This window comes from Chiloscyllium plagiosum, chromosome 29, assembly GCF_004010195.1.
Source record: "Chiloscyllium plagiosum isolate BGI_BamShark_2017 chromosome 29, ASM401019v2, whole genome shotgun sequence".
Classification (NCBI taxonomy): domain Eukaryota; kingdom Metazoa; phylum Chordata; class Chondrichthyes; order Orectolobiformes; family Hemiscylliidae; genus Chiloscyllium; species Chiloscyllium plagiosum.
Window position 1 is genome coordinate 39,513,840 of NC_057738.1, and position 24,518 is coordinate 39,538,357.

Genomic DNA, 24,518 nt, shown 5'->3' on the forward strand with positions numbered 1-24,518 from the left:
CCCCCAAGTCCCTCCTCCCTACCTTTTACCTTAGCCTGCTGGACACACTTTCCTCATTCCTGAAGAAGGGCTTATGCCCGAAACATCGATTCTCCTGTTCCTTGGATGCTGCACTTTTCCAGCAACACATTTTCAGCTTCACATGTATTATATCAACTCCAGCCATTAAAATTGAGTTAATACATGAATCTGTATTTGGATCATCATATTTGGAAAGTTTGATGGAAGTGCAACAAAAATAATGATCAAATTGTTTACACTATTATTTTGATACAAGATTACTTTGAAGCTGGAGTGAATCTGTAGAAATTAGATCAATAACTGCATGAAATTCAATCTCACCCCTTTCCATTTTAATCTCCAAAAAAAGACAAAACTGAAGAGGAATACTTCCTGGAGGATAACCAACTGTAAGTTACCTACCTTGACACATCCATATAAGTGAGATTGTTAGGTACCGGATAGGCATCAATGTATTCAAGCTCTGAAATGAAGAATAATTCAATTACTTTCTTCGTTTGCTTGAGAGGAAAATCTTTGTATGAATTCATTTTTATGTTTAATATTCTTCTCTTCTGATCTCTGTGGACTACATATTTCCTGGTGGCCATCCTCTCCTCAAGCTCCTGCAAATACCAAACTGGACTTGGTCAAGAAGAGACCAAGAATAACGATTACTGTCACTCTGCCGGTGAATCAACACACCGCATTGGTTTTTCCACAAAGCAAAATATATTTTCTGCTCATGCCTTTCTCGATATTTATTGAAATTTTAGATTAGATTACTTACTGCTTTCCCCTTCCATCTTATATACTGGCTGGTTTTACTAAGTTTCCTTAGGAGACTTTTGAACAATTATTTTGAATCATCATTATCTTCACCAGAATAACAAGCTACACAAATCTACTGGAGATTAGATTGGGGTTGGTGAGAGTATGGATTTAAATATGGCTTTTTTTCTACTAAGTTAATGCAAAATACTGGATGATGAATGCTAAACTTCATATTGTTTGATTATACTATGTGACCATACAAAAACCTTTCCACTTATTATGACACCATTTCATATCACCAAGCCACTTCCTGTTTATATAATTTCACCTTGCTGCAAGGTGACATCATGGGACAAAATTTTAAAAATGCTCCTTGCTGACCTGAGCCTTAAAAGAATGGATTGGGAAACTGCATTTGTACACCAGTGCCCAAGGATTCTGATTCTTGGAACAAAAAGAGCAGAAAACTGGGAAGATGGTAAATCAGGTGCAATGAGCTGCATAGTGGCTCAGTGGTTACCACTGGTGTCTCACAGGTTCGATCCCAGCCTCAGGTGACTATCTGCGTGGAGTTTGCACATTCTCCCCGTGTCGACATGGGTTTCCTCCAGGTGCTCCCACATCCAAAGGTGTGCAGGTCAGGTGAATTGGCCATGCTAAATTGTCCATAGTGTTAGGTACATTAGTCAGGGGTAAATATAGGTTAAGGGAATGGGTCTGGGTGGGTTATTCTTCAATGGGCTGGTGTGGACTTGTTGGGCCAAATGGCCTGTTTCTAGACTGTAGGAATTCTAATCAAACAATTTACAAAACTTGCCCAAAGGTTTCTAAATTCCAGCACAGATCAAGGAGCCTGAAATTTATTGTAAATTAACATGGTTCGCATCATGTTGAGCACGGTTCTTTGACATGACATATTCTCTTTTACCAATCTCAAAGAGAAGTGATTCTCAAAGTCAAGTCTGTGGACCGATTTAAAATGCAAGTCATTGATGACAGCATAGCCAAGGGAACATGCCAGAACCCTCACCTCTATCATATGTGCGGTTATCATATGTGCGGTATACACAACCAAAGTAACTTTTGCATGTGTGGCATAAGTACAAGCAATAACAATGTCACTTTATTAATAAAATTTGTATTACCATTACAATATACAAATGCAGGATTAGGGCCAAGTTAAAAATCACACAACACCAGGTTATATTCCAATAGGTTTATTTGGAAGCACTAACTTTTGGAGCAATGCTCCATAGGGTGATTGGCAACCACCTGATGAAGGAGCAATGTTCCGAAAGCTAGTGCTTCCAAATAAACCTGTTGGACTATAACCTGGTGTTGTGTGATTTTTTTACCTTTGTCCACCCCAGTCCAACACTGGCAGTTCCAAACCATGATTAGGGCCAAAAGCAAAGAACAGAAATCAGTTGAATGTGGTGCCCACCAATAGAGTGAAGCTTTCCAGCTGAGAAATAGGTGACATCTCATTGATGTTTCATCATGACGGTGCCATTCCTCCTATTAACACTGATGAGTCAACTTGCGATGGCAAGCAATAGTGAGTGGAGCACAACTGGTAGGTGATTGTAGAGGTTTTCAATCGAATTAACCACTTTCTACATGAATTGTTGTGAGTAACCACTCAAAACAATCGATGTAGAAAACCAACGTAAATCACTGCATCAACATGACAGGGATGGAATTGCCATTGAATAAGAAAGTGTATGGTTAGATGGAAGGAGATTCGAGCTAAGATGAGGAAGAGTGTATGTGAAATGGATAAAATTCATCGACATCCTTCTAAAGTTGAAAAGTACTTGCATGTGTATCTTATTTTTATGCTCACAAATAATATTTATGCCGTTGAACTGAATGTCGTGTTTTTAGGTTCAGTGCCATGAAGTATCAACATACCATTTGTTGCAGCATAAAGATTCTTCAGGAAATATCCACTGACTTTAAGGCTGGTTAGGTAGTTTCGTTCACAGTGTATAACCTCAATATTCTCAAATACAGTGCCATCAAGAACAGTCAGTTTATTATCGCGCAGGTCTAGATGAGTAACATGTTGCAAGAAATCCACACTTGCCACGTCCAACTTGGTGATGTGATTGAGTCTAAATTCAATTAGGTAAATTTTAACAAAAGAAATTAACATTCCCAAAGAAAGTTTTGACTTGTTACGCTTAGTACTATATTTCGCACAAAGCATCATACAGTACAGATGAGACCCCTCGACCTGTCGAGGCAAAAACTACTCTAAATCTACACTTTCCCGCACTTGTCCCATGGCCTTGAATGTTGTGATATTTCAAGTACTCACCCAAGTATTTTTCAAAACATGATGAAGTTTCCAGGCAGTGGATTCCGGAATCCCATCACCCTCTGTGAAAATATTTTTTTCTCCAATTCCCACTAAATGTTCTTCTTTTCAAATTGAAATTGTGCTTTCTTGTTATTGACTCTTCATCAAGAGGGTGGGTGATAAGGGGGCAGATTCTTTTTATCACCCTGTCCATACTTCTCAATCTTATTCACATCTAACAGCTTCCCTCCCAGTTTTCTTTCTTCGAAAGAAATCAATTTGAGCTCATCCAGCCTCTCTTCATAAGTAAAATGCTCCACCCCAGGAAACATTCTGGTGAATCTCCTCTGCACCCCGTTCACTGCAATCAAATTGTTCCTATTGTGCAGAGACCAGAAGTGCACACGGAACACCAGCTGTGGCCGAACCAAAGTTTTGTATTTCTCCAAGATATTCTCCTTCCTCTTGTAGTCTATGCCATGAAAGATAGCCCTGTATACCTTGTTAACTACCCTATCAACCTGTCCTGCCACATTCAGGGATTGGTGGGTCGCGCTCCAAAATCCCCTTTTCCTTTGAGTTTTAAGTGTTTTGCCATTCATTTAGTACGCTCTTGTCACAGAGTCACAGAGATGTACAGTATGGAAACAGACCCTTTGGTCCATGCTGACCAGATATCCCAACCCAATCTACTGTCACCTGCCAGCACCTGGCCCATATTTCCTCCAAACCCTTCCTATTCATATACCTATCCAAATACCTCTTAAATGTTGCAATTGTACCAGCTCCCACCACTTCCTCTGGTAGCTCATTCCATACACTTACCACCCTCTGCGTGAAAAAGGTGCCCCTTAGGTCTCTTTTATACTTTTCCCCTCTCACCCTAAACCTATGCCCTCTAGTTCTGGACTCCGACCCTAGGGAAAAGACTTTGCCTATTTACCATATCCATACCCCTCATAATTTTGTAAACCTCTATAAGGTCACCCCTCAGCCTCCGACGCTCCAGGGAAAACAGCCCCAGTCTGTAGCTCAAATCCTCCAACCCTGGCAACATCCTTGTAAATCTTTTCTGAACCCTTTCAAGTTTCACAACATCTTTCAGGGAGGAGACCAGAATTGCGCACAATATTAAACTCCATCTGCCACTTCTCAGCCCATTGGCCCATCTGGTCAAGATCTTGTTGTAATCTGAAGTAACACTCTTCGCTGTCCACTACACCTCCAATTTTGGTGTCATCTGCAAACTTACTAACTGTACCTCGCATCCAAATCATTTATGTAAATGACAAATAGTAGAGGACCCTGCACCGATCCTTGTGGCACTCCACTGGTCACAGGCCTCCAGTCTGAAAAACAACCCTCCACCACCACCCTCTGTCTTCTACCTTTGAGCCAGTTCTGTATCCAAATGGCTAGTTCTTCCTGTACTCCATAAGATCTAATCTTGCTTATCAGTCTCCCATGGGAAACCTTGTTGAGCGCCTTAATGAAGTCCATATAGGTCACATCTACTGCTCTGCCCTCATCAATCCTCTTGGTTACTTATTCAAAAAACTCAATCAAGCTTGTGAGACATGATTTCCCACACACAAAGCCATGTTGACTATCCATAATCAGTCCTTGCCTTTCCAAATACATGTAGATCCTTTCCCTCAGAATTCCCTCCAACAACTTGCCCTCCGCCTACGTCAGGCTCACCGGTCTATAGTTCCCTGGCTTGTCCTTACCACCCTTCTTAAACAGTGGCACCACGTTAGCCAACCTTCAGTCTCCTGTGATGCAAATATCTCAGCAAGAGGCCCAGCAATAACTTCTCTCGCTTCCCACAGAGTTCTAGGGTACACCTGATGAGGTCCTGGGGATTTATCTACCTTTACCCGTTTCAAGACATCCAGCACTTCCTCCTCTGCAATATGGATATTTTGCAAGATGTCACCATCTAATTCCCTACAATCCATATCTTCCATATACCTTTCCACAGTAAATACCGATGCAAAATACTCATTTAGTATCTCCCCCATTTTCTGTGGCCCCACACAAAGGCCGACTTGCTGATCTTTGAGGGGCCCTATTCTCTCCATAGTTACCCTTTTGTCATAGAGTCATAGAGATGTACAGCATGGAAACAGACCCTTCGGTCCAACCTGTCCATGCCGACCAGATATCCCAACCCAATCTAGTTCCACCTGCCAGCACCCGGCCCATATCTCTCCAAACACTTCCTATTCATATACCCATCCAAATGCCTCTTAAATGTTACAATTGTACCAGCCTCCACCACATCCTCTGACAGCTCATTTGATACACGTATCACCCTCTGCGTGAAAAAGTTGTCCATTAGGTCTCTTTTATATGTTTCCCCTCTCACCCTAAACCTATGCCCTCTATTTCTGGACTCCCCCACCCCAGGGAAAAGACTTTGTCTATTTATCCTATCCATGCTCCTCATAATTTTGTAAACCTCTATAAGGTCACTCCTCAGCCTCCGACGCTCAGGGAAAACAGCCTTAATGTATTTGTAAAAACTCTTTGGATTCTCCTTAATTCTATTTGACAAATCGATCTCATGTCCCTTTTTGCCCTCCTGATTTCCCTCTTAAGTATACTCCTACTCCCTTTATATTCTTCTAAGGATGCACGCGATCTATCCTGCCTATACCTTACATATGCTTCCTTCTTTTTCTTAACCATTCTCTCAATTTCTTTAGTCATCCAGCATTACCTATATCCACCAGCCTTTCCTTTCACCCTAACAGGAATATACTTTCTCTGGATTCTCGTTATCTCATTTCTGAAGGCTTCCCATTTTCCAGCCGTCCCTTTACCTGCGAACTGTCAAATACTGTCAAAATTGGCCTTTCTGCAATTTAGAACTTCAACTTTTAGATCTGATCTATCCTTTTCCATCATTATTTTAAATCTAATAGAATTATGGTCGCTGGCCCCAAAGTGCTCCCCCACTGACACCTCAGTCACCTGCCCTGCCTTATTTCCCAAGAGTAGGTCAAGTTTTGCGCTTTCTCTAGTAGGTACATCCACATTCTGAATCAGAAAATTATCTTGTACACACTTAAGAAATTTCTCTCCATCTAAACTCTTAACTCTATGGCAGTCCCAGTCGATGTTTGGAAAGTTAAAATCTCCTACCATAACCACCCTATTTTTCTTATAGATAACTGAGATCTCCTTACAAGTTTGTTTCTCAATTTCCCTCTGACTATTAGGGGGGGTCTATAATACAATCCCAATAAGGTGATCATCCCTTTCTTATTTCTCAGTTCCACCCAAATAACTTTCCTGGATGTATTTTCGGGAATATCCTCCCTTAGCACAGCTGTAATGCTATCCCTTATCAAAATGCCACTCCCCCTCCTCTCTTGCCTCCTTTTCTATTCTTCCTTTAGCAGTTGTATCCTGGAACATTAAGCTACTAGTCCTGCCCATCCCTGAGTCATGTTTCTATAATTGCTATGATATCCCAGTCCCATGTTCCTAACCATCCCTGAGTTCATCTGCCTTCCCTGTTAGGCCCCTTGCATTGAAATAAATGCAGTTTAATTTATTAAACCCGTCCTTCTTATACAGGCCACTTCTACCACAAAAAAGATTCCAATGATCCAAAAACATGAATCCTTCTCCCATATACCAGCTCCTCAGCCAAGCATTCATCTGCTCTATCCTTCTATTCCTGCCCTCACTAGCTCGTAGCACCGGGAGTAACCCAGATATTACTACTCTCGAGGATCTCCTTTTTAAATTTCTGCCTAACTCTCTGTAATCTCCCTTCAGAATCTCAACCTTTTTCCTTCCTATGTCATTGGTTCCAATGTGGACAATGACCTCTTGCTGGCCACTCTCCCCCGTGAGAACATTCTGCACTCTCTCTGAGACATCCTTGATCCTGGCACCAGGGAAGCAACACACCATTCTGTTTTTTCGCGGCTGGCCACAGGAATGTCTGTCTGTGCCTTGGACTAGAGAATCCCCTAACACAATTGATCTCTTGGAATCAGATGTACCCCTCGTTGCATTAGAGCCAGTCTCAATACAGAAACTTGGCTGTTCGTGCTACGTTCCCCTGAGAATCCATCACCCCCTACATTTTCCAAGACAACATACCTGTTTGAAATGGGTACATACACAAAAGACTCCTGCACTAGCTTCCTCTCTTACCCTTCCTGGAGTTAACCCATCTATGTGACTGTATCTGAGACTTTCCCCCCTTCCTAAAAATGCCATCCATCACATACTATTGCTGTTGCAAATTCCTCATTGCTTCTAACTGTCTTTCCAACTGAACCATTCAATCTGATAAGATTTGCAGCCAACAGCATTTATGGCAGATATAATCTACAGTAACCTTAAACTCTCTTTAAACGCCCACATCTGACAAGAAGTACATATCACTCTATTAAAGGCCATTTTTGCTCCTACTCAATCTACAAACCCAGAAAATAACACCGTCTTATTCCTCTACTGCCCTAGGTTAAATTAATAGTTATGGCTTATATTTATGTTTAATCAAGAGACATATCACTAAAAAGCATATCATCAAGAAAGAACCCACTCTACTCACTACTGCAGATTCTCTATAGGCCACACTTAAAAACAACGATTAACTTATCTGATTCTGTGCTGTGAACTTCGCCCAACAGTTCCTCCAAGATCAGTTGTGAATTTCACTGTTTGTTATTTCTCCCAGATGCACTCTGATGTCCAGCGATACATGAATTCAAGCAGCAAAGACAATAACTATGCAGGTTTTCTCTCTCTCTCTCTCCTGCAATGACCTCACCATGTGCTTCCTTTGTCTGTTCTTCTCCCTTTTGAAACTGCTGTTGTTTTGATGTTTTTTCCCCAAAGTTCCAAAACAGTGCAACAGCATATAAAACAGTAATTGTTGATCCTGGAATTCAAGGAAATCATCTCCAGCATCCAAAATACCTCAAAAAAGGAGCAACTGTTACAGCCAGAAATTCTTCCTGTCGTCCATCTCTTGTCTTGCTATTTCCTCCAAAGTGTATTACCTCACACTTATCAGGTTTAAATTTCAACTGTCACTGATCTGCCAATATCCACCTGTAACCTATGATCTTCTTCCTTACTGTCAATGGCAAACGTATTTATTATTCTCTTCATTCCAACACCACCACATTCACCCCCTGCATCCCATATTTTCTATATCATTTATATATTTCACAGAACATTAAAGGATCCAGCACTGATCCAAGGTATGTCACTAAACTGTAGCCTCCAGTCACACAAACTGCATTCGACCTTCACCTTCTGCCTCCTACCATTAAATAAATTTGGCTCCACCTTGTCAAGTTACCCTGGATCCTATATGCTTTCATCTTATTTATCAGTTTCCCTTGTGGGACCTTGTCAAAGGCTTTGCTGAAATCCACAGAAGCTACATTAACTCCCCTACCCTCATTTACACATCTGATCACGTCCTTGATTAACTGAATCAATTTTGTTAGGCATGGTCTCCCTCTGACAAAGATATGCTGACTATCCCTGATCAAACCTTGCCTCTCCCAAGTGGAGATTAATTTTCTCCTTCAGATGTTGCTTACAGAAAACTAAACAAACAAATATTATTCCATTCAAGGGGAACAATGGAAAAGATTTAATGAATAAATAGAATGAAAAATTATAAAATGAACCTATTTAATGAGTGAGTCTGTGCAAATAACAATGCATTGTAAATTTAGAAATGCAATAAAACAAGATTGCCCTGAAGCGCAGAAAAAGCTCATTTTGCATCAAGGATGAAACAAGAGACAACCTCGGCAGGCGGTAGACCAAGTGCAACATATTGCCAGTGATGGCCAATTAACAAGCCATTGTCCAACTCAACACGCAGCCTGCATCCAAGAGCAGCCTACCGAATCCAAGGACTGGCAGCTCAGCAGCACCACAGGAAGAGTTGGCAATTGCCAGACTGCAGTTCTAAACAGTCCAAAATAACAAGTCAGATCATTCTAATGATTTGAGGTAGGCGAACACAAATGTTAGTTACTTTTGTTTTACACAGACCATGGAAACAGAGTTGTGCGATGAATGCTGTAAATTTATTAACCCAGGTGAATTTGCAAAAAACCTACCTTAAATCCACTTGTTTGATGTGAGGCATTCTCCTCAAACTTTGCAAGCATAATGTCTCAATGTAGTTGCCTGACATACAAAGCTTTTCCACAGCTTTCAGACTCTCCAGAACTACAGGAATGCTTCTGAATTCGTTGAAGGAAAGGCTCAGGTAGTTCAGTTGCACCAGTTTCCCCAGCTCCAGAGGAAGAGAACCAAGACAGTTGCCATCCAGTAAAAATGTCTGTAGGCTGATTTGCATAAAGAGAGAAACAAAAAGAGGTGCATCAGTCTTTATATTCTCAAGCGTACTTGAAGGTTCCAGCCAAATAAAAAAACAAGAACAGCACATGTTGGAAATCAAAAACTAATTCAGAATTTCCTGGAAAAACTCATCAGGTTTAGCAGCAAATATGCAGAGAAAGCCGAGTTAACATTTCTGGTACAGTGACCCTTCTTCAGAATGGCTCTAGCTTTCTGTTTGTCCCCCTTTAAAAGTAAAATATTCCTGGCAATATGGAAAAAATTAATACAGTAATGAAAGATAAAAATGTCTCGTATCAAAATTTGCATCAGACTCCAGTACTTACTTATTCATGTTGCTAACCGCTGAAGGAATAAATCGTAGGGCATTGCAGGAAAGATTGACTTCAGAAAGGGTTGGTATATCACAAATGGCAAGTGGAAATTCTCCCATGTGATTATTGGAAAGGTTTAAACTTTTCAGCTTCATGAACCTGCAGCATAAATTTATCAGGAAAAATTTGAAAAATATACAACTGAAACAACAGCTTGACATTGCAGGTCAAAGATCAAATAATAAAGAAATGGAATTGATATTATCCAGAACCTTTTGTCTTGTGAGTCATTTTTCAAATTTTGCTTCTTTAAAATCTTTGGATGTCCATATAGTACTTAGCACTCTTGAGTTCACTTATTTCCAACCACTCATGGGGGTGGAGGTTAGGATGCATTGCCTGTTCACTGAAGTGTCAGCAATAGAAAGCAGTTTATGTAATACTCACTGACTCTTAGCATAAGTCACATTGAAAACAGAAATGATGTTCTTGTATCAATGAGGTTACTTAGCAAAACAGACTTCTCTGGCAGACATTTTGCAAACTTTTGACAGTCACACATGGATCATATACACACTGGCAGGAAACATGGTTTGGCTAAAATGAACAAGTTAACAACAAAAAAAAACTGACCTACTACAAAAACAAAGATCAGACTTGACTTGCTTTATGGGGCTCGACCTTTAAAATTATTTTTCCTGTTTAAATATACAAACACATCTTTTTTTCATTTTGCACCAGTTGAAGGTGATAAAATTTGTCTTGCAAAGTAAAAAAAGTCCTGAATATCAAAATATATGTGAAGAGTTTTCAATGTATAAGTGAGTGTCTTCATAGGATTCAATGAAACATGCCCTAAGCAGTAAGTACAAATTCAGACAGTATCAAAAGCAATCTTTTGAGACACTTAAGGATGCCACATCATTATATCTGATTGGAAAAAAAAATCTAAAAGTTTCGACTTTAATTTAAAAATGGCAGGCAAATTCTATAGCAATACGAAAAACAATAAATCGATCCACTCATCGCAATCCAGGAAAGACTCATGCTCACCCCTGACCTTCCAAATGGGATGGCTGATAATAACATAGCTGGAACAGCGTATAGACAACCTTCAAGTCTGAAACCAGTTACTGAAAATGAAAAACTACTTCTAAGCAAACTGCACTGAATCAATGGACCCATGATAAACAGCGGAACAGCAACTTTACAAAAGCCTGCAGCTCTCTCATAAATATATTCAAAAATAGCTATAATGTGCAATGCAAGAACAGGATTCTATCTCATTTGGAAAATATTGTGTGATCCCTGTAGAAAAGGTTTGTTAAAATGGCTGACAGAAAGTCTTCACTTAGCAGCTTTATTTTTTCTGTAATATAGCATGGCTCATTACTGGATCAGTAAATAGCATATAATAACTTGATCCTTAACACCTTTATTTTTGACCAACCTTTTGGTCACTTATACAAGATATCTATGTGGTTCTTTCTCAAATTGTGTCTTACAATACTTCTAATAAATTCCCAGGGATGTAATCATGTTTGAAGCACTTTATAAATTTAAGTGAGTCATGGCAAATTATCAATTGACCATAATTTTCAATTTTGCATACTATGTTATTAGAGTTACATGTAACATTTTCAAAACAATAAATAATGTAATGGGACTCTTTTCAAAAGAGGGTAAGCAACGTGATTGTAAAGGTTATTTCACTTTAAAAATAAGCCCTTGCAAATAATATTCCAAAAGTGTACACAGCTAGGATTATAGAGATGCAGGCATCCTTTTTCTCTCAAACAATAAGAATGATTTTGAAATAGAATTTTTGGTGATATACTATTTATAGCATTAAGTTCATCATTCTTTTTGAGCAAAGCATGAATATCCTCAGTGCTTCAGACTCAATGCAAAAACAAATATGAAAAGGTCACTAATAAATATTTCACAGCAGCTAAAACTGTTCAATCTAAACATGGTTTACAGCAACACTCGAATAGCACTCTGGTGTACAGTATATTAAATTAACTAGAAATCCATTTGATTCATTCACTGCTTCATCCTGTTCAAGGTTCTCAAAACAGACGGCTGGAGATTTTATCTTCCCTTGAACCATACCATGTCATAATGCAAATTAACCTTCTCTGCCACCATTTTCTTCGAATATCTGAAAATATCCAGCACACCATTCTACACTGATGATTCAGATGCCACCTCTAAATGGGGAAAACAATTTATATTTCCTTTGAAACTGCTAACTCTACACTGCAATCTTTAATCCATCTCTAAAATGCAGCTTTATTATAAAGGAAAAAAGAAAAAAGGTCCAAATTGGTCCAAACAGGGCTATGGTGTGGAGCAAAGTAAAGTGATTCTGGGAACAAAGGTTAGATTAGAATATAACTTGGGGAAACAGCACATCATTTATAAACCAAGATTAATAAGTAACGTTTCTTTTGAATAGGCAAAACCTAGGAATATATTCACTTAAATTCCTCTGCACTCTTCTACATTTAAAAATCCCTGCAGTTCACACACATTGCCAAAATCACAATCACACCAAAATACTTTGAGCAATCTTTTTCACCTCCTCAAATAAATGCTGAAACAAATCAATGCCAACATTATAAGGACTCTATTCAACTTCTCAGTTTTCATTTAGTTAGTAATACAGCATGTATGTTAATTGCCAGTTCCAAATTACCTATTCATATAAGACTAAACTTTCAGTCTGATCGATGCCTATCCTGAAAAAGTTGGCCAAAATTCACCATCAAGGAAATTATAAAAAGAATAGCCTCTTAGATGGTGCACACAGACACAAAGAAGATAGAAGCAGGGGTAGACCATTCAACACCTCAAATCAGCTCCACCATCCATTATGATCATGGTTGATTATTGAGCTCAATACCCTAATCCTTCCCTCCCCACATATCCCTTGATCCCATTAGCCACAACAGCTATATCTACCTCCTTTTTGAAAACATGATGTTTTGGCCTCAACCACTTACTGTGATAATGAATTCCACAGGCTCATCACTCTCTGGGTGAAAGAATTTCACCTCATCTTAGTCCTAAAAGGTTTACATCTTTTCCTTAAACTATGACTCCTGGTTTGAGGGTACCCCATCATCGGGAATATCTTTCCGACATCTAACCTGTTAGAAATTTATACATTTCTATGAAATCATGCCCACCCCTATTCTTCTAAACTCCAGTGAATACAGTCCTAATGATTCAATCTCTCCTCATGCATCAGTCCTATCATCCCAGGAATCAATGTGGTAAACCTTCACTGTACTCCCTCTATAGCAAGAACATCCTTCCTCAGATGACTCTATTACTCTATACGGAGACTAAAACTGCTCACATTCCAGGTAGGGCCTCATCAAAGCTGTTTATGATTGTGAATTCTGTTGCTGTGAAGACTAACATACAATTTGCCTGAAATAAAAACAGAAATTGCTGGAAAATCTCAGCAGGGCTACTTTGCCTTCTTTACTGCCTGCTGTACGTATGTGTTTACTTTCAGTGATTGGTGAAAGGAGACCCCCAGGTCTCGTTGAACGACCCCTCTCTAAATTTATAGTTGAAAAATGTGGCGCTGAAAAAACACAGCAGGCCAGGCAGCATCCGAGGAGCAGGAGAATAGACATTTCGGGCATAAGCCCTTCTTCAGGAATGAGGCTGGTGTGCCAAGCGGGCTGAGATAAAATGGTAGGGGGGAGGGAATTGGGGGGAGGGGGCGCTGGGAATACGATAGGTGGAAGGAGGTGAGGGTGAGGTTGATAGGCCGGAGAGGGGGTGAGGACAGAGAGGTCAGGAAGAAGATTGCAGGTTAAGAGGGCGGTGCTGTTCCGGGGGTTGGGACCTTATCTCAGGCCCAACACCCGGATTCAGCAGCGCCCTCAGTAGCTGCAATCTTCTTCCCAACCTCTCCGCCTCCACCCCTTCTCCGGCCTATCACCCTCACCTCCTTCCACCTATCGAATTCCCAGCTCCCCTCCCCCCTACTTTTATCTCAGCCTGCTTGGCACACCAGCCTCACTCCTGAAGAAGGGCTTATGTCCGAAACGTCGATTCTCCTGCTCCTCGGATGCTGCCTGGCCTGCTGTGTTTTTCCAGCACCACATTTTTCAACTCTGGTCTCCAGCATCTGCAGTCCTCACTTTCTCTAAATTTGTAGCCAAATAATAATGCACCTTCTTATCTTTTGCTAGGAAAGTGGGTAATGTCACATTTATCCACATTATATTGCATCTGCCATGCATTTGGTCACTCACTGACCCTATCAAAAACACTCTGCAACCTCCTCACAGCACACTCTTCCACCAGCTTGTCATTGCAAATTTTGAGATATTACATTTAGTTCCCTCATCTAAGTCATTAACATATCAAGTGAAAGCTGGGATTTTAGTAACAATCCCTGCAGTACCCCACTAGTCACTGCAGAATGCTATTCTCCTCAAGAATGTGCTTTCAGGAAAATATAATTGATGAAAGAACTGGAATTAATCGAATGTCTTTCAGGGTCTCACAATGCCCCAAATCGCTTCACAGCCAATTACGCGTTTCTGAACTGTGGTTGCTGTGGAAATGCATATGAACATGGTAGCCAGTCTATGCAAAAAAGGTTCCCACAAACGGCAATTAAATCATTGACCAGAACGTAATTTTGATGTTGATTAGGGATAACTACTGACTAGGTCATGGGGAGAACTCTGTTGCTTTTTATTTGGAGTAGTCAAGTGGAACATAGAATCATAGAATCCCGAGAATTACTGTGTGGAAACAGGCCCTTCGGCCCGACAAGTCCACACAGACCCTCCAAGGAGCAAGCCATTCAGACCCATTCCCGTACCATATTATCCTATATTTAACCCTGACTAACGCACCTAACCTACACACCCCTGAACAATTTAGCATGGCCAATTCACCTAACCTGCACATCTTTTGGATTATGGGAGGAAACTGGAGAACCCAGAGGAAACCAACGCAGACACGGGGAGAATGTGCAAACTCTGCTTAGACAGACGCCTGAGGTTGGAATCGAACCCAGGTCTCTGGTGCTGTGAGGCAGCAGTGCAAAACACTAAGCCACCGTGCCACACAAACCACTATGCTGCCCACAATTTAAGGCCACAATAGAATCAACAATAGAACCACCAATAAGACAGCAATAGTTACCTAACAAAACCTTATAGCTGTTCACCAGATTTTGATAAGATTGAACAGACTATCTATTAGTAATTCTGATTAAATTAAAAGCTGAAGCAAGAACATAAAAAGTGGCTTGTGAAAATCTAAGATCAAATGTAAATGTCCAGCTTTGATCATAATCAGATAAGAAATAAATGTGCTATCAATTCAGTTCAGTGTTAAATTTATTTCAGTCGATATTCTCTACTTTACATCTAAATACTACATTCCAAAGCACAGCTGCAATCTGTTGGCTCAGAAGAAATTAATGAATAGAATAGGAAGGCAAAATGACTTCTAAAACGGGTATTTGTAAATATGAAAACTATAATTAGCCTTTCAGTAGAAGGTCCTAATGCTAAAGCAAACCAGACAAAACACTGCACCTGAAAGTAAAAATGTCCTGCCAATTGGTGCTGCTGCTTTTTCAGCTTACACTGAATTTTGAGTATGGTTCCTCGAAGTCAATTCCTCAAAAGCACCAAGTTCTCATTGCAGTGGGTACTTACACTTCCTCAATAACAGATTTGGAATTAGGAGAGGATAGCAAATTTGTCTGGGAACAAAGAATGCTTTTAAATCAACAGTCATATTTTTTATAACTGTGCTCTAGAGGGATAGGTGAGTAATGTTTTAATCAAAAGCACTCCATCTAGACGTTCTTTTCCACCTTAGGCACAATAAGTAAATATTAAGAAAAGGGTGATGATTTAAAATATTAACAAAACCTTTTAAGGTACTTTTTAAAAGAAATTAGAAGTAGGTACCTTTGAAGATCATTCAAGCCTCCATTTGCTCCAGGCCCTAAATTCTGCTTGAGGAAATTCTGTTTCAGGTTCAGGTGAGTTAGATCCTGGCTATAAAAAAGGTTACGTGGAAGATTTTCCAAGCTGCAACATGATAAATCCACTGATCCAATTCTCTGGGACACGATCTAAAACAGAACAATAGGCACAAGACATTTTCTTTATTGTTAAACCAAACTTCTTTATCTCAACACATTACACCTTATGGAATAACATCTGAAAGAAAATCCTCAACTGGATGAGGACTGTAAAAGGAGGTCTTTTAAAATGAAACACAATAGTAAGTTAGGGAGCAATGAGTGAACAACAGGGACTTGACTCTGGACATTATAGAACTCTTAATTAACAAAATAGCTAAAATGACTGAAAAATAACCTGTAACACTGTTGTAAGGAGCTTTAATTTTTTTTGCTGTAATGGTTCACAAAAATAACACAGCATTAGATGCACTGCTAAGATAATAAGGAACAATATAAGAATACTGGCCTGGTTTGAACACTTCATTATGGGACAGATTTAACTAAAGACCACTTGACTAACTTTCAACCTAAAAAGTTATAAGTTACAATGAACAGCTTACTGTACAGGTCTTTATTTGCTAGAAGATTTAATTTAGCATTTTAACATAATGAAAAAACTAGATTGTGTGCATATGGCTAGACTATTTGAATCAGACAGCTGAAAGAGAATCAGGGGATAAGCTCTCAAATAGAGAATTGGTTTGGATATTGACAAGATTTTATTTACAGTCACTGACCTCAAGAACAAATTGTCATCTCATGCAGATTCAGTGCATGCATTCATAAAAGTGACTTGGTTAAATTCCTTCCTGTGGCTAACATCATTTCACAAAAAAGGTAGGTGTAGTAGTAAGGATTGTATGTTATGGTTACTGTAACAAACACGTTCACTGGTTATGCCTCAAAAGAGCCTATAAAATTGATATGATTCGTCTCCACTCCACACCCAAAATATGGGATCCATTTTTAGCCCCACATTTCAACAGATGGGAAAATGGAAGGCTGGCACATGGCAGTGAGATTCAACAGAAACAATGTATGTATGATTCTATTAACCTTTGCTCATTGAAGGTATAAACCAAAAAAAATTGCTTTAGCAGTCAGTCAATTCTTGTCTTTCTCAATGGTTAACTGTCAATAGTTAACTCAATGGTTTTTGTCTGCTTTCTCATTTATATTTTATTTTTTAGCTATTAGAAACAAATCAAACAGAGACCAGGAAAATAAGAAAACGAAAATACGATAAGGAAAATGAAAATGAGAAAACAAGCAAGGAAACCAAGCGAAAAAAGCAAAGGGAAAAGGAAATTTGAAGAAAATTGTGTACAAGTTCATGTCCTGACAACTGAACGTTGAGCTTTGTTCCAGAAAAGCTTTGAATTAGGGAACATGGGAGGGAGAGGGAGAGGGAAGAGAAGTTTTTTCTGATGTAACACAAATTACAAGTCAATTCTAGCAGCTTCCATTCAATTTGTGATCGTGATTCTGGTAAGTATTTTTAAATCTGATTTTACTCTTTGATGTCTGGTGATTGATCATGGAAGTGACAACTTAAGAAAAGTTCAAATTCTGAGTCAAACAGAACTGAATAAGGTTTTAACTTCAGTCAAATAAAAGCAAAGTACTGCAGATGCCGGAGATTTACAACATGAACAAAGTATCGAAGAAACTTGGCAGTTCTAGAAATATCTGTGAAAGAGAAAGAGGGTTAACATGGAAATCAAAATGACTATCCTTCAGAATTTTGCTTCAGTCCTCAGCTTGATCTAAGTTAGCAGTGAAATGAGTCAGATTCCATATCCAGTACAGCAAGAATAAAGTGATTCAATGCTGAGGGTATGCAGATGAATACTATGTTAACACAAAGTTGTGGCTGACTGCAAAATCCCCGACAACACCTCACACTCAAATAATTATCCATATGCAAGTGTCAACTGACACCCAATGCCAACTATGTCAAATGCACGCAGAAATCAAGCTTGCTACTGAAATGGATTTCAGTGAGGGGGTGGGGGGAGGTGAAACAGTGCAGAGTGCATATGCATGCTGTATCAACAGACACGGTCAAAACAAAAATCAGAAAAAACTTACATTCTATTCTTGGATGGTTATGAGTAGACAGATCTAAGCAAAACAGTTGATGAAAAGAAACAGGTTAGTGGGCAAGGTTGGAGAGTTTGCCATGGTTCTGTTACAAATCATTGGCCAGTGACCTTGGCTGAAAACAGAAGTCTCGAGAACGAAAGAAAACACCATTAAGCTCAGCTGTGAAATGTTCCCTCACAACTTACTGGATAAATGCAGCAAAAATGGAAAACCGTGGAGAGATTCAAACATGAAGAACATTTCTTCAGACATGTTACCACAAGCTTGCAGGGGCTGGTGATAGTGAGTTGTCTGAATCACCACTTCATCAACAACAAGGCAGGACAAATGGGGAACGATAGCCAAACCTGCATTTCGGCCAGAAAGCTAAGCAGTCCAGTGGCTGCTTCATGTCTTGATGTCAAATTTGGAAATTTGACTTTCTCTAGCACATCCCAAAAAAAACTATTATACTGAAAAATTAGAATCTTGAATAAGTGAGACTGTTATTATGGAAATAGCGAAATATCTAACAAAATCAAGTATTTGACACAGTATAAATTCATTCATTAATGTTGATTTAGTTTAGTACAAAATAATATTGTAAGAATGTCAGTCAGCTCTGAAACATTAAATTCTAAGTAGAGAAAGTGTATGCATAAATATCTGAGGGGAGATCAGCTTTAGCTTTTGGACTCTATCCAGATAGCAAAACAGCCATTCAAGACCAGAACCTGTTGCATTTTTTAAAGTATGTACAGTAATCTTATGATTCACATACTCAAATTTTCCTTTATTCCAATTGGAAATCATAATTGCAAATCCTGTTTGATTAAAGAACAGTAGATATATTATGAATTTTATTTTGTGATAATTAAAATTGAGAAGTCTTTACCAACAGAATGTTTCAAATTTGCAGATTTGTTTTGGAAGGAATATAAATGAGAAATCGGAATTACATTTCAACTGTTGAAATAAATGCATAATTTGAAGACATTATTTTGATTTCTTGTGTTTTCTGAACGATCTTTTTATACTTTGTTATAACAAAAACAAGATACAACAGTATGAATGGGAATGCACCGCGTAAACCTGTTTTGGGGAAAAAAATTACTTGGAAGCAGTATAAAGGCAACATTTGAATAAGCAAACAAAGGCACATTGTGTAGATTGTTCACTCTTAACATAATCAAGAGGAGTGTATTAATCTATTGCCTAACTGCTCAAAACTTAGATGTTTCATTAGCATTCCATACACTGCTTACTAGCATTGAAAAAATGTTGATTTAGAAATGTACAAAATAGTTTCATTTTCTTCCCTCTTTTACAATGATTCCTCTGAACACAGATTGTCAACTGAGTCCTGCTTTAGTATAAAATATGCAAGATAAGCAGCCGAACTTTTTCACACCAGACATTGAATAATACCTTTCAAAATAAAGAAACAGTTAAAAGGATTTCTGCTCAAGAACGTCACCACAATTAAATCTTTGCAGGCCAGAGTCTTTTGGGGTAAGTCAAAATAAACAATATAATGATGACTCAAAAACTATTCACAAACAATGCAGGTCTTTTTCTGCATTTCCAAGGAAAAAAATCCAATTTGATTTGTGGTATAAAAATGCACCATAATATTTTCTTTTTATCCATCTTTCCTGAAGATGTAGACTTGTATAATCCCATTTGTGCTGCCTCTGGCATCTCACTCTCATACTCATCTTTGTGTCAGCTAATAGCAAAGTGTTTACAGACAGTTTGACCACAAAAGTCATTAGCCAACAGTCTAGTCTTATTCTCACTGACATAAATACATACTGGCACAGGCTGATAAAAATCAGCATGAAGATCTTTGACTCTCCTTATTACAAGGTGCTTACAATACCATCTTCAGTAACTATCTGGAAAATTAATGGCACCTTCCAATTCAAACCTACCTAGCCTTTGGCTCTCCATTTGACACAGCTTTTCTGCAGTTACTGATTCACTCAACGGCAACCTCATCTCAAACGTTAATGTCTTAGTCCCCAATAAAACCATTACTCTCCCTCAAGCTGGCCTTTCTCCCTAGAATCACCCTCATCACCACTCCCTTAAACCCAAGAGTAACAGACTTGAAAGGTTTAGCTACACATCACCAGATCTGGTTGGGCTTCTTAAAACACAGTTGTGTATAGTTCTTGTCTGCTATAACTGCTTACCATTCCAGGGTCATCCAGAAATGTTAAGATAACTTTGCTTCTTTTCTCCACACTAAACCAATTTCTTAAACCCTCTTCATCTGTCCCTTCCATCCTGCCTACAGCAAGCATAAGGATTTCACAGCTTATTTTGATATTAACATCAAAGCATTTTGATCAACTGATCAGCCACATCCATTCCTCTCATTACAACATGTAACCAAACTGTCTTTTATGCTTCCACCTGTCCTATCCATACCTTGCACTAGATTTTTTTCAAACAATCTTCATGCCTCTTTCAGTGCAAATCATCCATAAGACACACCTCCGAAACATAATCCTGTTGTCACTAAAATTATCACCCAAATTCCCTTCCTGTCTCCCAATTTAGCTGATATTGTAAACTATTCCTTCTTTCCTTTAAACCTGCAGTCACCACTGCCATTTACAATAAAATAAAACTCTTTACCCTACCATTCTCAGAACCTACAGCCGGATCGTCAATTTTCCTTTTTTCTCCAAGGTCCCTGCACATATTGTTGCTGTCTTTCAAATCCATTCCCATCCTTCTGAGAATTCCTTCTTTAAATCTTTCATCAAATCTCCACACCGCCACCATGCTGAAATAGTTTTTAACAGTCATCCATGACATCCTATGCAATTTTATTCAATATAAAATGTCCCACTTTTTCCATCTCAACCTAACATCAGACTTTGTCACAATTGACCACACCATCCTCCTTCAACACCTCTCAACTGTCAGGCACCTGGGTTGGACTGCTCTCACCTGGTTCTATTATTTTCTTATTACAGCCAGAAAAATCACTGACACTGGGTTCTCTTTCAGCTTCAATATAGTTATCACTGCTGTTGACAAGGATCTATATTTGGCTGGCTTCTATTTCTCATCTATTTGTTACCCCTTAACAACATCACTTCAAGATGGAGAGGTAGTTTTCACATATCAGCTGAGGTGCAGTTCTACCTCACAAATAGTCTCTTGACTTTTCCACCGTTGCTAAAATATCAGACTGCCTGTCTGACATGTAGTACTGGCCAAACAAAAATTTTCTCTAATTAAATATGAAGACAGAAGTCAGTATTGCTGACTCCTTCTCCAAGTTCAGTTCCTTAGCTAACAACTCCATCCCTTTTGTGGCAACAGACTGAAATTCAGTTAGTCTGTTTGCAAGCTTGCTGTTGTAGTGATTGTAACTAGTTTAACCAGCTGGACCTTAGAATATGAGTTCTTTGATTGGTGTTGTTAATTCTGGTCCAATCAGGGAGCCCCGACTGACATTTAAAAATGGTGAGTGTCAGAGATACTGACACACGTGTGTCTGACTCTGTATGAGGCAGTACTATAGTCAAGAACTGTTCATGCATAAATAAAGGGCGACTTGGTGACCGGATACTGTCCTCTGTGGAGTTATTTCAGGTGTCACGTTTGATTTGGGATAAGCTTCCAACAATAACTACCATCACTAACACCAAGTATTTCCACCATGTGGTGTCATCCCCTCTCAGCTATTTTATTTACTCTTTCATGGGATGGGGCATTGTTGGCAAAACCAGTAATGGTTGGTCAACCCTGATTTCCCTCAAGGAGGTAGTGATGAGTTACTACCTTGAACTGTTGCTGTCCATGTAGTATAGGTACAACCATGGTACTGTTAGGAAGGATGTTTTGACCCAGTAACAGTGAAGAAATGGTATTAAATGTTCCAAATCAGGATGGTGTTTGGCTTGGAGGGGAACTTGGATGTGATGACATTCCTATGCACCTGCTATCCTTGTCTTTCCTGGTATTAAAGGTCATAGTTTTGAAAACTTCTGCAAAAGGAGGCTTGGTGAATTGGTGCAGTGAACCTGGTTTGTGGTACAAACACTGTTGCCACTGTGTGTTGGTTGATGGGGTGCTGATTAAGATTTGTCCTGGAGGATGTCAAGGTTGACTGTTGTTATCCTGGATTGGAGACAGAATCCCATCAAACACCTGAATTCTAGTTTGTAGACGATGGACAGGCTTTGAGAACTTAGCACAGAAATGCCAGCATCTCAACAACTCTTTTTCCAACAATATTTATATTGCTATCCCAGTTAAGAGTCTAAGAGAAAGTGAGGACTGCAGATGTTGGAGAGTCAGAGTCGAAAAGTGTGACACTGGTAAAGCACAGCAGGTCAGGCAGCATGTTTTAGTGGGCGGCACGGTGGCACAGTGGATAGCATTGCTGCCTCACAGCGCCAGAGACCCGAATTCATTTCCCGCCTCAGGCGACTCTCTGTGTGGAGTTTGCACATTCTCCCCGTGTCTGCGTGGGTTTCCTCCGAGTGCTCCGGTTTCCTCCCACAATCCAAAAATGTGCAGGTTAGGTGAATTGACCATGCTAAATTGTCCGTAGTGTTAGGTGAAGGGGTAAATGTAGGAGTATGGGTCTGGGTGGTATACGCTTCGGTGGGTCGGTGTGGACTTGTTGGGCCGAAGGGCTTGTTTCCACACTGTAAGTAATCTAATCTAATCTAATCCAAGGAGTTGGGAGAGTCAACATTTGTGGCACAAGCTTTTCATCAAGAATGTGGGGTAGTCCAGTGTGTTAATACTGGGCATTTCAGCAGTGGTAATGTTATTGGAGAGATGATTAGATTCTGGTCTTGTGGTCAATGCACAATACTTGCATGATATGAATGTTACTTACCACATATCAGCCCAAGCTTGTATGCTGTCCAAGTCTTGCTGCATATGGACACATGTTTTAGTATCTAAGGATTGTGAATTACGCTAAGCATTATGATGAAGTTGTGAGATTTATATGTATGCATTGCAATAGTGTTTACTCCAAGTTTGGGTTCTTGGAATTCTAAGTTAAGCACATAGATTTGTCAGTGGTTGAAGTTAACAATTAACTTTTAGAAACTACAGTATCTGTAATTCAAGAGAGAAGTAGTTACTCGGGGGCTCAGGGGGAGAACATTCCAGACTCTGTCTTCCATTTTTAGTCTATGCTGGGAAGTTATTCGAGACAGAATAAAGAACAAACAAAGAAAATTTACAGCCCAGGAACAGGCCCTTCGGCCCTCCTAGCCTGAGCTGAGCAAAGAAGCATGTATTAAACCCTGAAATGGTGAGAAATCTTTTGATGGAGTGAAATACTAAGCAGCATTCCTAAGAAAAGGAATTTAAAGTAATTATTTCAGAATAAGAATCTATTATAAATCTCAGACAGGAATGATGGGATGTAATTGATGGAAAAAAAAAGAGAAGCTGTGTTTTTGAAATTAAAAGAAATGGAATTGAAGGTACATCAGGTAAAGTATAGCACTAGGAGGAAGTGTAACAAGATGTACTGATTCGCATTCAAAGCTGTTGTTTCTGTTCAATCTGTTCAGTGGATTATTTCCACTGTAAAAAGTCTTGAAATTTGTGATATAAGGGAACAGTGATTTATTTTCCCTCCCTGGTTTATCTTTAGTTCTCTTGTTGTTAACTTTTCTTTTATTGTTCTAAGACTGCAACATTGAGACCTTACGATGTAGTGAAAGATCACTCAGTAACAAAAATAAGAAAAAATTCTTCAAGCCAGATTCCTGTCAGGAAACTGACTTATCCAGTACTAACATCAACTGGGCATTACCTGATAACAATTGGAGTCACTAGGATGGAAGGATTAATGAAACAACTGAAGATGATGGGGCCTTGGACTCAACCCTGATGAACTCCTGATTCCTTGAGCACCCCCTATTTTAATTGCTGCACCACTTGTGACCACGTTCACTGGAGACCATGACTCATGATTTCCTGTTTAGTTTTATTAAAGCCTTCAATTGAAAACACAGAAAATGTAGAAATTTTAACTGTTCTTGGCAAGACATGTCCTTAGCCTGCAATATGTCTAGGTAAGTGACATTTCTTTTTTAAATTCATTTTTTGCTAAATTTATAATTAAGCCAGCTATGTGCAGTTACATAAACAGGACTCAAAATTGTCTTACTTGCTCTCCCCCTGTGTTACAGTATCATCTAAATCAGCTACAAAGATAGGGATTTCAGCTACAACTTGACTTGTACGTCTTTAGAATGCAGCTGGGATGTTTTAAAACCCAAATCAAATGGTTCAGTATTAATATAATCCATTTGGTGTAACAAAAGCAGTTTGGGTTTCCTTGAGTTGGTGATGGCATTTCCTAGGTTAAAAACAAGGACTGCAGATGCTGGAAACCAGATTCTAGATTAGAGTGGTGCTGGAAAAGCACAGCAGTTCAGGCAGCATCCGAGGAGCAGGAAAATCAACGTTTTGGGCAAAAGCCCTTCATCAGGAATAGAGGCAGAGTGCCTGCAGGGTGGAGAGATAAATGAGGAGAAAGTGAGGTCTGCAGATGCTGGAGATCAGAGATGGAAATGTGTTGCTGGAAAAGCGCAGCAGGTCAGGCAGCATCTAGGGAACAGGAGAATCGACGTTTCGGGCATTAGCCCTTCTTCAGGAACCT

General features: G+C 39.3%; 1 protein-coding gene across 1 annotated transcript in view; it reads right to left on the reverse strand.

Annotated features, from left to right (window-relative positions):
* Window positions 1-24,518, reverse strand: part of LOC122564546 (PH domain leucine-rich repeat protein phosphatase 1-like) — a 193,223-nt gene that overhangs the window by 38,723 nt on the left and 129,982 nt on the right. The window contains exons 4-8 of the mRNA XM_043719602.1: window positions 15,714-15,880; window positions 9,763-9,909; window positions 9,193-9,423; window positions 2,689-2,891; window positions 424-484 (exon numbers count right to left, since the gene is read on the reverse strand). Coding sequence (XP_043575537.1) covers window positions 424-484; window positions 2,689-2,891; window positions 9,193-9,423; window positions 9,763-9,909; window positions 15,714-15,880 — 809 coding nt within the window. The remainder of the gene's footprint in view (window positions 1-423; window positions 485-2,688; window positions 2,892-9,192; window positions 9,424-9,762; window positions 9,910-15,713; window positions 15,881-24,518) is intronic.